Source organism: Rhinopithecus bieti, unplaced genomic scaffold (assembly GCF_001698545.2).
Source record: "Rhinopithecus bieti isolate Rb0 unplaced genomic scaffold, ASM169854v2 scaffold_25288, whole genome shotgun sequence".
Classification (NCBI taxonomy): domain Eukaryota; kingdom Metazoa; phylum Chordata; class Mammalia; order Primates; family Cercopithecidae; genus Rhinopithecus; species Rhinopithecus bieti.
The window spans coordinates 1,250,811-1,266,329 of record NW_016811567.1 but is presented as its reverse complement, the minus strand read 5'-3'; the positions used below and the strand labels follow the sequence as shown (position 1 = coordinate 1,266,329).

At 34.5% G+C, this 15,519-nt stretch overlaps 1 protein-coding gene across 4 annotated transcripts in view; it reads right to left on the bottom strand.

Moving 5' to 3' along the window:
• CNOT2 (CCR4-NOT transcription complex subunit 2) overlaps window positions 1–15,519 on the bottom strand; it is a 117,332-nt gene that overhangs the window by 2,469 nt on the left and 99,344 nt on the right. For all 4 annotated transcript variants that reach the window (XM_017894048.1, XM_017894052.1, XM_017894051.1 and 1 more), the window contains 4 exons: window positions 10,957–11,018; window positions 10,818–10,867; window positions 8,942–9,042; window positions 6,540–6,684 (listed from right to left, as the gene is read on the bottom strand). In XM_017894048.1, the coding sequence (XP_017749537.1) occupies window positions 6,540–6,684; window positions 8,942–9,042; window positions 10,818–10,867; window positions 10,957–11,018 (358 nt within the window). The remainder of the gene's footprint in view (window positions 1–6,539; window positions 6,685–8,941; window positions 9,043–10,817; window positions 10,868–10,956; window positions 11,019–15,519) is intronic.

Genomic DNA, 15,519 nt, shown 5'->3' with positions numbered 1-15,519 from the left:
TTCCATTATTAAATTAAAATGAAAACCTAGACTATAATGATCAAATTTTAAGATGGAATACCAAGTATTTAAAATTTAAAGATATTACATTACATTTAAATAAATTTAAAGATATTACAGACCTAACAGCAGAATTTATTGAAAGCCTAATATGTGCTAAAATTAGAGACATAGCTAATTTTATTCTAATCTTTATAATAATTCTGCAAAGCAGATATCATTATTTTCATTTCGTGCCCGAAGAAAATGAGGCTTACAAGTAACTTGGCCAAGTCATACAGTAAGTGATACACATAGCATTAGGATCCAGACCCATGTGACAAAAAGCCTCCATGTGACAAAAAGCCTGTGTCTTTTGTAGTGTAACACATCGTTTTTAATAGTTTTAGTCCAAGATCCAAAACATATTCATTTACTTCATTACACAGCAATCCAGAAATGCTGAAAAAATTCAGTCCCCTTCTCTCTTGGTATAAGGTGAAGAAAAAGGAAAAAAAAAAAAAGAAAAAAATTCAGTCCCCTGACAGAAGTTTATAAATAAGGTACACCTTGGTGACTTTAGCTTGAAACGGTTGACTTCATGTGACTGGTACAGTAATTAAGGCACAGAGGTTATCTGCTTATCAGTAAAAATTAGCAAACACCAGAATCACCACCACAACCACGACATCCTGCCCTAATGCACTGTGTAGCTACTACTCTCCCTCTCCCAGCCCTAGCTAGGAATTAAAATAATTTTATTGCTTGGTTCAAGTTGAGTATCTGAATTCGTGAAGAAGAAAATTTATTCTTATTATTCTTCTGAAATTAAAATTGGCATTTTTGTTTTCAAAATGTGTAGTTACAGGGAAAATAGTCTAATTGTAACTTCCACAATGTGATAAGTTACACTGAATAAGTTAACTAAAATTTTTCACATTGGTGAACTACAATGTATTACTAGGAATTCAAACTAGATTAACTTTATCAATGTACATTTTCCCCTAGAAAAATATAATTTAAACATAAGGAGCATAAATAATTTTGATATAATTTAAAAAAATCTTCAAAGACTCTAGTGTATCAGAGATTTAGAAATTATATAGGTCAAATTTTGCCTTCCAAGTTTTAAAATCTTGTTTTCCACGTATTTTTATTCTTCTTAAAATACATAAAAGTTACTTTATTTAATTTGATTACTGGTAACACCATTTACATGTTTATGTTATACACACACACACACTACACACATGCACATCCTCCTACATTCTGTAGGATCAAGTGTCTATCTACTTTGTATACTACTACCTACAACTTGGAATAGTGCCAAGTCCCTAGCAGGTGTGTTATTAACATATGATGAATTAATAAACACAAGCTTTCTTCCTTTGTTTTAGAAACAAAACATTTAATTCTTCTATTATTATCGAATGATACATTAGAGGATCTATGTATCTATTTGCTTTTAGTGGGGAAAAAAAGGATTTCTAGATTATAATACAATGATTGCAAAGGCTAGAAAGAGTTTCAAATACTTTTAGACAACTTTTAATACCTTAGTTCTTCTATTAATAAAATTAGGTTATGTATTCTCCAAACGTTACTTGTTCAATTCAAGCAAAACTGAATGCAATGGATTCATACAGTCAAATATTATAAAAACATTAATGTAATCACTGATCTACTTATGTAGAGAAACATACACCGCAGAAGTGTTTTCTCAAATTCTCATGAAATGTTAGCTTTCTCTTACCTACATGTTGAGTATCTCTTATCTGAGATTTTGCTTATTCTGGGAACAGAAGTGTTTGGAATTTTGGAATATTTATACATATAAAATGAGATATCTTGGGGATGGGACCCAAGTTTAAACATTAAATTAATTTGTTTTATATATACTTTATTCACATAGCCTGAGGGCAATTTTATACAATGTTACTAATATTTTGTGCATAAAATGAGGTTTGTTTACACTGTACACTGAACCATCAGAAAGCAAAGGTGTAGGGTATGGAATTTTCCACTTGTGACACCATGTTAGTGTTCAGAAGTTACAGATTTTGGAGTATTCAGGTTTTAGATTTTTGAATCAGAATGCTAAACCTGTATAAGAAATCCACATTAACTTAAATTTTAGGAAGTAGCATACTATCTTAAATACAGTTATTAGAAATAATCTTTGAAGAAAAGTACGTATTACTAAAGTATAAGGCTGTACTAATATGTAACAGTGAAATTAATGAAAAATCACATTTATATCAGACTGTGACATAAAAAATCTTAATTGTTAGAAATCCCGATAGATCTACAAGGTCAAATTAGGCCGAAAGAATTCTTAAATTTTAAGTCTTTGAGAAAGCTACTAATAATAAGGCAGCCTCTATCACCTAAAAATTCACTGTGGAAGAAATTATTTTAAAAAATTTATGCATGAAGATTATATATACTATCTGAATTACTGCAAATTTAAAATTAGTGAAATATGAGTAATTCCAGCAAAACGACACAGGAGAACATGGCCTGCTAAAAAGTTACAAGTATCTAAAAGGAAAGAATAAGCAAAATACAATGTTAAATTAAAAAAAAAAATAGAGATAGGATCTGGCTCTGTCACCTAGGCTGGAGTATAGTGATGCAATCACAGCTCACTGCAACCTTGAACTCCTGGGCTCAAGCAATCCTCCCACCTCAGCCTCCCAAGTAGCTAGGACTACAGGAGCACACTACCACATCTGGCTATGTTTCTCTCTCTCTCTTTTTTATAGAGACAGAGTCTTGCTATGTTGCCCAGTCTGATCTTGAACTCCCGGCCTCAAGTGATGGTCCTGCCTCATTCTCCCAAAGTGCTGGCATTATAGGCATGAGCCACCATGCCCACCCAATATCAACATTTTAATGTATATATTATTGATTTACAGGAAATTCTGTAAATAAATAATGGATTGGATTCTAGAACTCAGGGCCACAAAATTTTTAGAGGATAAGAAATACTTCTGGTTTAGATTATCTATTCTCTTATTTAATATTACAATTACCTGAAAATAGTAAGTGATTTGGGGAAAATGCTCATACAAAATATTATGAATGGACATAAAATATTATGAATGGACTCCAGGATTATGGTGTAGAGCAGTTCAGTACCTTTCAAGAACACCATAATATCAGCTATTATTAAAATATTAATTCATATTGTAGGCCTCTTACAATGAATTGAGGTTATTTAATATACATTCTTTAACTGTGAATAGTAAGGCACACCCACTTTACAGGTGGGGACTCAAGTTAATTTGGACATGACATATTAATGGATTTTCTATAATTTGATGAAGGCTGTTAATAAATATACTCATGAACAGGTCCCAGATTTCTTCATTCCTAATCAATATTCTGGGAAAGCACTGAACATATCCTTTAAAAAAATGTTGAAAAATCTATTCTGTGAATATAATGCAACTTCAAAATTTTAAGTGCATGAATTTGTATTTTAACATAATCAAGAGTGAGCTGCTTATTAATGTCTTAATACCAACAATTCTGCCTGTTTTCATTATTATGAAAATAATTTTAAAGGGTGTCAGTGCAAGGGACCAACAAACTATTACCTTGAAAGGGATTTCTGAGGGAGTAACTTGATGATACTATTTCTCACATTTTTCACATCACAGTTAAAACATTTAAAAAGACAAAAGCTTAATTGTACATGAGATAGATAAAACTGAGCTAAATTATTTTATATATAATGTATATAAAATATGTAAATCCATTTAGATAGATAAATTTTCTTTAAAATGACATTAACCTGATTGAGGAATTGCTTTTGCTGGAAATTAAAGGGGTCCTACATTAATGTTAACATTGTTTTCTAAATATTTAACTTTATGAGGAGAACTTAATTCTGGAAAGCTGATTTTCTCATAAGTTGATTTCCTCACACATATATCTAACTAAAATTATGTAGCTGTTTACTGCAAATATCCACCCCTTTTTACATATGTAAGTTTGGAATAATTTACAATAATATTGAGCAAAAATGTTCAAATTGAATGGAGAAAACCTCAGTTATTTCCTAATAAAATTTTTTTCTTCTTCCAAAGATGTTTTTGACTCCTGTAGCATCACCTAATCCACAGGTTCTTTAAATATAGTTCTGGACCAGGACCAGCATGTCATCACTGGTGTCACTTAGGAGCTTGTTAGAAATGCATTTCTCAGGCATCACCCACAGACTCATTAAATCATAAACGATGGAGGTATGGTCCAGAAATCTGTGTTTTAACAAGTTTTCCAGGTAATTCTGATACAAGCTATAGTCTGAGAACCAATGACCTAACCTAATTAACAATCAGCTCTAATTTTTTCATCCTTGCAAAAACAGTAGCTACAATCATGATGATAAAAACAATAGCAGTAAACTTCTACAACTACCAAGATGTATCAGATACCCAACACGTGCCAAGCACTGTACTCAGTATGTGTATGTGTATATAAATATATATGAAATTTCATTTAATCTTCATAAAAACTTAGAGCAAAATCTCACCTCAATTTTACAAAAGAGGAAACAGGCATGAAAAAGAAAATTGTAGAAGGTCAAAGCATAAATAACAGCAACAGGAGTTAAATTCAAATCCATGATACAAAGGCTATAGCTTTCTACTATATACTAGATATCTTAAAAGCAGGTAACATATATAATATCTCAGGCACTATTTTTAATTAATGTGATTATTTAACCAAAAGGTTAACTCATAAATATGCTTTTTGAAAACACAATGTTCACATAAATTAGAACTGTTAGAATAATTCAAATATTAAATACAGTATGTGGACTTGGTCTGAGAAGTAAAGACATTTACCACTGAGATACATCTGAAAAAAAAAATGAAAGATTTAATTTCTTATGTGGATTTTATTTGGTGTTGTCTGTTAGGGGACATCTGTTTTTATTTCTTTTTTTGAGTTTTTTTCTTTTGTTTTTTTTTTTTTTTTTTAGGCAAAGGTTCACTCTGTCACCCAGGCTGTAGTGCAGTGGTGTGAACTCGGTTCACTGCAAGCTCCGCCTCCCGGGTTCACGCCATTCTCCTGCCTCAGCCTCCTGAGTAGCTGGGACTACAGGCAGCCTCCACCATGTCCAGCTAATTTTTTTTTGTATTTTCAGTAGAGACGGGGTTTCACCATGTTAGCCAGGATGGTCTTGATCTCCTGACCTCGTGATCCACCCACCTCGGCCTCCCAAAGTGCTGGGATTACAGGTNTTGAGTTTTTTTTTTTTGTTTTTTTTTTTTTTTTTGAGACAGAGTCTCACTCTGTCACCCAGGCTGTAGTGCAGTGGTGTGAACTCGGTTCACTGCAAGCTCCGCCTCCCGGGTTCACGCCATTCTCCTGCCTCAGCCTCCTGAGTAGCTGGGACTACAGGCAGCCTCCACCATGCCCAGCTAATTTTTTTTTGTATTTTCAGTAGAGACGGGGTTTCACCATGTTAGCCAGGATGGTCTTGATCTCCTGACCTCGTGATCCACCCACCTCGGCCTCCCAAAGTGCTGGGATTACAGGTGTGAGCCACCGCGCCCGGCCTTTTTTTGAGTTTTACGTGAACTCTTGGGATGTAAAAAATTTTTGCGATAAATATCTCTGGTAAGCATTTTACATTGTCTTCTTAAAATGTTTTACCTTTTTTAATAATAATTTTAGTAAAGGAGATTCAAAACTACAAACAAAAAAAACAAATCGAAAACTAAAAAATTGTCCAAAGAACTGTCAGAAACATTTTTCTTCTCTTTAAATTTATTTAAAACAAACAAGTTTAACTCTTTAATTTATAATCCTAAGAATCATTGATGGAAAATGTATCAGAAAAATCATGGAGTTGTGAAATCAGATAATGTGGGTTATATTCTCTACTAGGCAGACTAAATAAATACAAGGTACTAAATAAACACAAATATGAAACATGAATTGACACTGATGAAAATTTTGCACATGGGACAGTTAGAAAGGTGTTTAAGTGAGGAAAAGTTGCAAAACCAAAATAAAATAATTAACATTTCTCCATAGCTGATTTCTCCCCAATATTTAGCAAAATAGTCACAGAAATAGTTATGGTTAACTTTAAGCCTTTAATTTTCTTTCTTAAAATTACTCACAAATAAACATTCAGATGTATTTCCTGCAATTAGTCCAAGTGTAAAAAGCCTTTTAATATCTGCTTTTACAAAAATCTCATCCTTGCTTAAAGTTACATAAATATAAAAATATATGACTGGGGATGCAAGAAAGTATCTTTATTTTACAATGCAGTAGACACAAAAAATATTTTGAATGTTACCAAGGCTTGTGCAAAATTACAAAATCTCTTACCAAATTCAATAATGTAACTATCAGTGAAATGAACTGTTTTGGGACACTCTTCTAAGTGTCAAGCCAAGGAGATGGAACAAAAGAGTTGGCAAATATGTGGCACATTATTGGAATTGGATGTATTGGTACTTACAAATAGATAAAAGAGGATGCTTCTTTTTTCAAGTTTAGATTTATACATTTGCACATGGAAAAAAATATACCTTAGCTACTTTCCTCCAGTTAAGACAGTCAAAGAAGTAATATGTTCCCCTCTCATAGGTATTGGTTTTCATTGTTGGCTCCATGCCTGGTGCCCTGGTAATCCATACTCGTTCTTCTTTGTGGTATCTCCAATCACGGTTAAAACTTCAATTTTAAAAGAAAAGATAATTAACTTTTCCTGTGGCTTACATCAAACATGTTCTACATTTTGTAAAGCTTTCCTCAGGGGAAAAAAAAAATTACACATAAAATAAATAAGTATGAATGCTTGCTACTCATTTATTATGTTATTAAATACAACCCTATTGAAATATAGAAAAATTATTTCTTAATTTGTCCAGAAGGCACACTAATTAATATACACACCTTTATTTAACTAAAGAAACTTTTATACAAACAAGGATTTTAAAAGTTTTATAAGCAATGTGATAAAACATAGGCAGACCAAATAGACACAATGTTACAAAACTTCACTCCTTTCTTGCTCTTCTTAACACTGAAAAGAAATTGAGGTATCTCCAACTATTCGCATTATTTGATAAGAAACTAAATACAAAGTATATCTGAATTAACTATGTAAATTCCACATAATTATTTAAGTAACTTGAAAATAGAGTATTTTGAAAAATTATACTGAATATATTTAATTCAAATTTCAGATTCTAAATTCTCAAAAACTAAGAGAAAATCCATTACAATTCATACAAGAGTCAATGAGAATTTACACTACTTGTAAACTGAGGAAGTAGCATCCAGAGGAGGTAACGTCCCACAAAATAAACCTCCATGTAAAGAAATGCTTTCCTACCAACATAATGAGGTAGTTTTTAAGACATAAATATAAGCCGGGCGCGGTGGCTCAAGCCTGTAATCCCAGCACTTTGGGAGGCCGAGACGGGCGGATCACGAGGTCAGGAGATCGAGACCATCCTGGCTAACACGGTGAAACCCCGTCTCTACTAAAAAATACAAAAAACTAGCTGGGCGACGAGGCGGGCGCCTGTAGTCCCAGCTACTAGGGAGGCTGAGACAGGAGAATGGCGTGAACCCGGGAGGCGGAGCTTGCAGTGAGCTGAGATCCGGCCACTGCACTCCAGCCTGGGCCGCAGAGCAAGACTCCGTCTCAAAAAAAAAAAAAAAAAAAAAAGACATAAATATGAAAACAGAACTGCCAGTGATAGATGAATGAGTGCCTGAATGTATTTATTTACTCATGAACAATGAAAAGGAACAGGTAATGATCTCTATCTCACAAAATGAAAGAAAATATAAAGGAAAATCCTCTCAGTTGTGAAATGAAACAATTCATTATCAACATAGTGAATTTTATACTTTACACTATGTCATCGAAAGCCATTTATAGAAATGTTACTAGAAATGCTATGAAATACTTAAATTTGAGAAAAGTTCTCCCAATCATAAGGTCATAAATAATTACTAATAATTTACAGTAAACATGATAAATAGAGTTGTCTATTGATAACAAAATGTGTTACCAACTATACGTATGAGTAATGACAGAAAATTTATTTTTAGAGCATGAAGTAAATACAGAACTGCTCAGGGAAAAAGTTATCAATGAACCAATTTCTTTACATTAATATTTGTTTACATTGGCCAATAGGCTGCTGATAATGAAAATGTGTACTTTATTTAATCAGCACTTCAAAACATACAACAAATATGCAGTGCCTTGCTTATAAGTAATAATGTTTATGAAATGATGAAATTCAGTATCTAATTATTTATACATACGGTTCCACAAGCAGTAAAAAATATAGTCTTGAATCATATCGTATAACTCACGTTTACAAAAATTAGATTCACCAAACCCACGAGTTACGTCAATTCTGTGTTCTTACAAATCTGGCATTTATTAATTATTTTTAGAGACAGGGTCTTGCACCATCAGCCACACTAGAGAGAGTGCAACGGCACAATCACAGCTCACTGAAACCTCAAACTCCTGGGCTCAAGCAATCCTCCTGCTGTAGCCTCCCAAGTAGCTAGGATTATATAGATGTGTGCCACCACACCTAGCTAATATTTTTCTTTATTTTTTGTAGAGATGTGGTCTTGCTATGTTGCCCAGGCTGTCCCTAACTTCTGGCCTCAAGTGATCTGTCCACCTCAGCCTCCCAAAGTGCTGGGATTACAAGTGTGAGCCACTGCACCCAGTTTCAGCATTAAGTTTGAAATTCTTTTTATGTATATAGATTATGAAGCCATGGTAAGATATGGTTTTAATCTAAATTAAATTCACTTTAATGAATGTAAAAATAAATTTCTTGATGGAGAAACAGTCCCATTTAAAGATAGCCATCATCACTTAAAGAAAGACGTTTTCAGCATAGTCAAGATCCACTATAATACAAAAGTGATTAAAATACTTTGAACATACAGCTCCACTGCAGCTAAAAGTTGTAATACGTCTCCTCCATTCATGTAATAGAGATAGAAGAGAAGGTCTTCACCATATCGGCCAAGTTTTATCGCAGCCAGCTGAAAAAGAAAAATAACTTATTCTGAAATATAAAACAAATCTGCAAATCCTAACATATAGTTGCTACTACTAAAGTAAAATGGAGAGATAAACAAAACTCCCCACTTTGTAGTGGATAACTGTTATTACACGATTACACAGATAGGTAGTTATGACTCTAAAAGGCAATTTCCTCATTTAAATGACTCAAGTCATTTAAACAATTATTTCTGATACATCTATTTGATATGCTGATTGGAAGAAAAGCTCAATAAAAACTTCCAAGCAAGATCCACTACAAGGATTTAATACCCAATGGGGAAATGATGCTAACAATAGCATTGTGCTCAGAGATCTAGGACTTGTATTCAAGTCTTGGTTTTATTATTCATTAATATGACTGTGTCCTAGTTATTTAACATCTCTTAGCTTTACTTGTCAAATGTGGACAATGACACCTATGAGGGTTACTAAGAAAGTAAATAAAATGAGTGAAGGTATATGAAAGCACCTTGTAGAGTACCAAATATATAGAAGGCTTATAAAAAATGTTAACTGAATCTATATCTGACAGTGATTCACAAGTCAGTTGTATGCTTCCAGCAAATCACAGATGATGAATACAAAAACCATAAAGAAATGGCTTTTTAGTTTGTTTAAATAGATGCCTGAAAGATAACTGCTTTACATTTCTCTCCACAAGGTAGAAACATAACTGCCTACCAAGAAATTTTCACATTTAAATAAACCTTAAAAGTGTACCAAAACAACATTTTTATCTTGTTATTTGATCCTATATCTAAATACTTATTTGGCTATTACAGATTATCTGAATGTAATTTTTCTCTCCATTCATGCTATCCCTATTCAGGCAGCAGCCCCCATGTGACAAATTCTCCTAAATTAGTATTTCTCGAATTGGCAATAAGAAAAGGTTCTGGAACACTTAGGTAACTGGAGCGAAAGAGCTCTATAGTGGGGGTGAGAGCAAATCACACAATCCACAAATAGAAAATAGGAGACCTCTCGATCTCATACTTCTCGCCTTCCATCTACTGAAGTATTAAAAGACATTGAGAAAGGTATCCCTTTTACTTGCCTGGCCACAACGTCAACATCCACTTGACCACAGAACTGTAAGGCACCCTCAGAATGCTGTCATATATATACACATACACATACATATTTATACACAAATATACAACAAAACTGTATTATTTTTTCAATAAATTGTTGTTTCCCAAGGCTAAAATTTAGATATCATTGTGAATTTTTTTGGTAGTAGAAACATTCAGTTCTAAAGCAAAAAGTGCCACCATTTTCTTAGATTGAAAAAAGAGAGATTAAGCTGTAATCTGTTGTTAATAATTACTTTAGAATTAGAATTTTAGGTGATTTAAAAAAATGGAAATGAAAAAATACAGAGAAAAGTCAAGGTCATAAATAGTTTTAAAGATACAGACCATCTCATTAAAACACTGTATCTGTAATACTTGTAAAGAAAATCTTTTACTGCTAAGATCATAAAATAAGATTATCAGAAGGAAATTTATCAAATGTTCCAATCTAGTTTATTCCCATCAACTGTGGTTATGGTTGTAACCTGTTGTTAAATATAAGAATTTTTATTTTTTACCAGTCCTAACATTTACCATTTAACATGTTAACATGGATATATGAAAGCATATCCCTGAGACCATTACTAATTATTTCAAAATAGTATGCTGCCTGAACTGAAAACACGTGAAAATAGATAAATTCATGCTGACTGAGTAGAATAATAAACTACACTCACCTTATCCCTAATGTGAATGTTCGTTAAGTACTCAGATGGAACATGGAAGTCTGGATAATAAAATGAAAAAAGCCTTATTAACTGATTCTCAGTTGTAAATTTCTTTTTAAAAGGCCTAAACACAAATAGATTCTCCTACCTATGTCTTGAGGTCGACAAGGTGAAGATGCCCAGGGTGATGCAAATTTGGGGTAGAGATTTCTGAATAAGGAGGAAAAGAAAACATTTTGAAATCCAAAGCAGAAAAACAGATTTCTAATTTTATTTCAGGAAAAACAAAGACTCCAAATGTAAAATGACCATCTTTACTTCTAATTCCCTTACTTGGGTTTACTGACTTATACAGAAGCAAAGGAAGAATGCATGTGTGTGTGTGGGGGGAGGAGGTGTATGTGTGTGTATAAAATATGATAAGACTCCTTCCCTCAGTATTCTTGCAACACAGTATAAATAACACAACATATCACAATATACAAAACACATGATTAAAATTTTCTACTTTTACTTGACTTCAACTCAAGATGCTTTAAATTCTTCAATACCATGCTCCCAATTTAAATTACTTTCCCACTTATTTATGTGGCAAGAAGAAAATGAGTAACTATTTGTAAAAGTTTAAATTCATCAATAGGTACTGAGTGCCTATTATGTGCCTGGCACTGTTCCAAGAGCTTATGACACGTCAGTGAACAAAACAAGATCACTGACAACATGAAACTCACTTTCTGGTTGAGGAATGGTGGATTGGAGGGAGGCAGACAAAATCAATTAACAGAATAAATAAATAAACAATGGCCCATGTTAGAGGGAACTGGGAGGGGAGACTGGACACATAATTATTAAATAGGGTGGTCAATTAGGTTTCATTAAGGTGGTCAGATCTGAAGATTTGAAGGCTATGAGGGAGATAATCTTAATTATCTGGCAGAAGACTCTTCTAGTCTGAGGGAACTGCTAAAGCAACTAAGGCAGGGACATGACTGACATGTCTGAGATACAAGGTGGCCAGTGAAGCTGGAATACAGTGAACAAAGGGAAAAGCTGTTGAGGTGGGGTTAGGGGACAAACAATAATCATGTAAGACCTTGTAGGCCTGTAAAGATTTGGGGTTTCTGGTCAGGTGCAGTGGTTCACACCTGTAATTCCAACACTTTGGAAGGCCAAGGTGGGCAGATCACTTGAAGTGAGGAGTTTGAGACCAGCCTAGCCAACATGGTGAAACCCTGTCTCTACTAAAATACAAAATTAACTGGGCATGGTGGCACATGCCTGTAATCCCAGCTACTCAGGAGGCTGAGGCAGGAGAATCGCTTGGACCTGGGAGGCAAAGGTTGTAGTGAGCCAAGATAGAACCACTGCACTCCAGCCTGGGCAACAAGAGCAAGACCCTGTCTCAAAAAAAAAAAAAAAAAAAAAAGATTTGGGGTTTTAATCATAATGAAACCACAAACTTTTACTGGGTGTTGAGCAGAGGAGTAATTTATTCAAAAGAACTCTCTTGGCTGTTATATGAAGAGATTGTATGAGAAGAGGGATAAGGACAATCAGTTCCCCAGGAACTGGCTAATGGAGTATTCAGGCAAGAGAGAATGATTCAAACAAGGGTGGTAGCAGTTAAAAGTAGTGAACTTTGGTCAGATTCTGTATATATTTTGGGAAAAGCCTGATTATGGGGTATAAAAGAAAGAGGAGTTAAGAATAATGTCAAGCTTCTGGAAGTACAGAGTTACCACTGACTGAGATTGGAAAGGCTATAGACAGAGTAAGTTGGGGGGTGATAATTCAAGAAATATTTAATTGGCAATTGAATGTAAAATCTCACACTCAGAAGTATGGAATGGAAACATATGTTTGGGATTCCTTAATATATATGGTATTTAAAACAATAAGACTAGAAAAGACCATAAAGGATATAAATGCAGAGAAGAGGAATGACACAAAGAGGTCAAGAAGAAAAGGAGGAGGCACCAGCAAAGGAAACTGAAAAGACCAACCAGTGAGGATGAGGTAAAAAATGGTGCTCTCAAATTCAAGGACAAGAATGTGTATCAAGGAGCAAGAGTTTCTCCAAGTGATCACTGAATTTAATAACATAGAGGTCATTTGGTGACCTGAATAAAAGCAGCTTTAGTGAAGTGGCGGGGACAAAATCCTGACTGAAATGGGCTTACCAGAGAATGGAGAAGACCAAGTTGGAGGAAGGGAGACGATTCTTTGAAAAGTTTTGCTTCAAAGAGAAATAAAGAAATGGGAAAGTAACTTACAGAGGAGATTGGATCAAATGAAGATTTTAAGATGAAAGAAGTAACAATGTATTTCTATGTTGATGAAAATGACCCAACAAAGTGTGAAAATCTGTTGTTAAGTAGAACTCATGGGTCAATTGCAGTAATAGGGTGGAAGACAAGAATAACGTAGATGTAGATGGCTGTAGGTAGTCAGATTTGGTGGCTAGATTGTGCTAAATGTGCTCTTCTAATTGCTTCCATCTTTCTTAGTACAGTAAAAGTAAAAGCAAGGTCATCATTTGATAGTAAGAACAAGGAGAAAAGGTATTAGGGGCATGCAGAAGTGTATGTAATTGTATAAGAGAGCAAAAGAGTAAATGGACTAAGCATGCAAGGTATAATTATCCCTGGTCGAATTAAGAGCCTACTTTTGAGGTTCCTGGGTACGAAAATAAAGGAAGCCCAGGCAGTGATATCATGTGTTTTCTCTAGCAGGGCTCAGTAGCACAGGTCAGGAATGAAATAGGCAGAAACAACCAGTACTGTAGCTTTGGCCATGCAAGTATAACAACATGAGAAAATGGCAAAGTAGTCATGGGATATGTAAATGAACAATTATGACTGACCACAGAATTTCATGGGTAAGAAGGGAGTTGATCACAGAAGAAGAGAGACAGGGATATGGAAAACAGTTAAAACACAGAAGAATCAATAGATTGAAGGCCCCAGTGGAGTGAAATGATTACAGGAATTACAGTACCAGAAGAAGATAAATAGAAAATAGAAAGTGGAAGTCGGAAAGCATGTGAGCACAGATTTTAAAATTGAGAGACTGCAGTTACTAACAAAGACTAGCTCAAACGGTTAACTAAAGGAGTGGCTGAAGTATACTACAGGACAAAATTCCTGGAGGAAAGAAATTCAAGGAGCTGAGATTTCAGGATTGTGGAAGGTGTGTGTATATATATACACACACCTACATACACACACACATACTTGCACACGCACGCACACACGCACCCACACACAGACATATAAAATGCCAAATTATAAAAGGAATACTGCAGCGTGCCAGTGATCTAAGAGCTAATATGAAAGGGAATGACCCAGAGAAAAAACAGATTACAATGAGTAGCAGTAGGTGAGATAATTTGATGACATGATATTAAAACTGGAAGTCTGAAGAGGTATTATGTATAGACATGGAAAACAGAAAAAACTTACTCAGGAGAGTTCAGATTGAGGCCTAATGTTGTTAAGTCACTTCCTAATGCAAGATGTACCATTCCTGGGTCTGTCTCTGCTGCCCTGATAAATGTTAACAGGCCAATCATTCCAAATTGGTCCGTCACCATCCCTTGAGGAATGTTAGTAACCCGACCTGGGTAGAAAAAACACAGTTGCTTTTATTTTCAAGGAAAAGTTAAAAAAAAAAAAAAAGCATTCTATAATATCTTTGACATAGATTCTAGAGTCCCACCATCAGGTAACACCTGGATCCCTTTTTTCTGCTGGTTATTATTTTGTGNATTTTATTTCAGGAAAAACAAAGACTCCAAATGTAAAATGACCATCTTTACTTCTAATTCCCTTACTTGGGTTTACTGACTTATACAGAAGCAAAGGAAGAATGCATGTGTGTGTGTGGGGGGAGGAGGTGTATGTGTGTGTATAAAATATGATAAGACTCCTTCCCTCAGTATTCTTGCAACACAGTATAAATAACACAACATATCACAATATACAAAACACATGATTAAAAATTTTCTACTTTTACTTGACTTCAACTCAAGATGCTTTAAATTCTTCAATACCATGCTCCCAATTTAAATTACTTTCCCACTTATTTATGTGGCAAGAAGAAAAATGAGTAACTATTTGTAAAAGTTTAAATTCATCAATAGGTACTGAGTGCCTATTATGTGCCTGGCACTGTTCCAAGAGCTTATGACACGTCAGTGAACAAAACAAGATCACTGACAACATGAAACTCACTTTCTGGTTGAGGAATGGTGGATTGGAGGGAGGCAGACAAAAATCAATTAACAGAATAAATAAATAAACAATGGCCCATGTTAGAGGGAACTGGGAGGGGAGACTGGACACATAATTATTAAATAGGGTGGTCAATTAGGTTTCATTAAGGTGGTCAGATCTGAAGATTTGAAGGCTATGAGGGAGATAATCTTAATTATCTGGCAGAAGACTCTTCTAGTCTGAGGGAACTGCTAAAGCAACTAAGGCAGGGACATGACTGACATGTCTGAGATACAAGGTGGCCAGTGAAGCTGGAATACAGTGAACAAAGGGAAAAGCTGTTGAGGTGGGGTTAGGGGACAAACAATAATCATGTAAGACCTTGTAGGCCTGTAAAGATTTGGGGTTTCTGGTCAGGTGCAGTGGTTCACACCTGTAATTCCAACACTTTGGAAGGCCAAGGTGGGCAGATCACTTGAAGTGAGGAGTTTGAGACC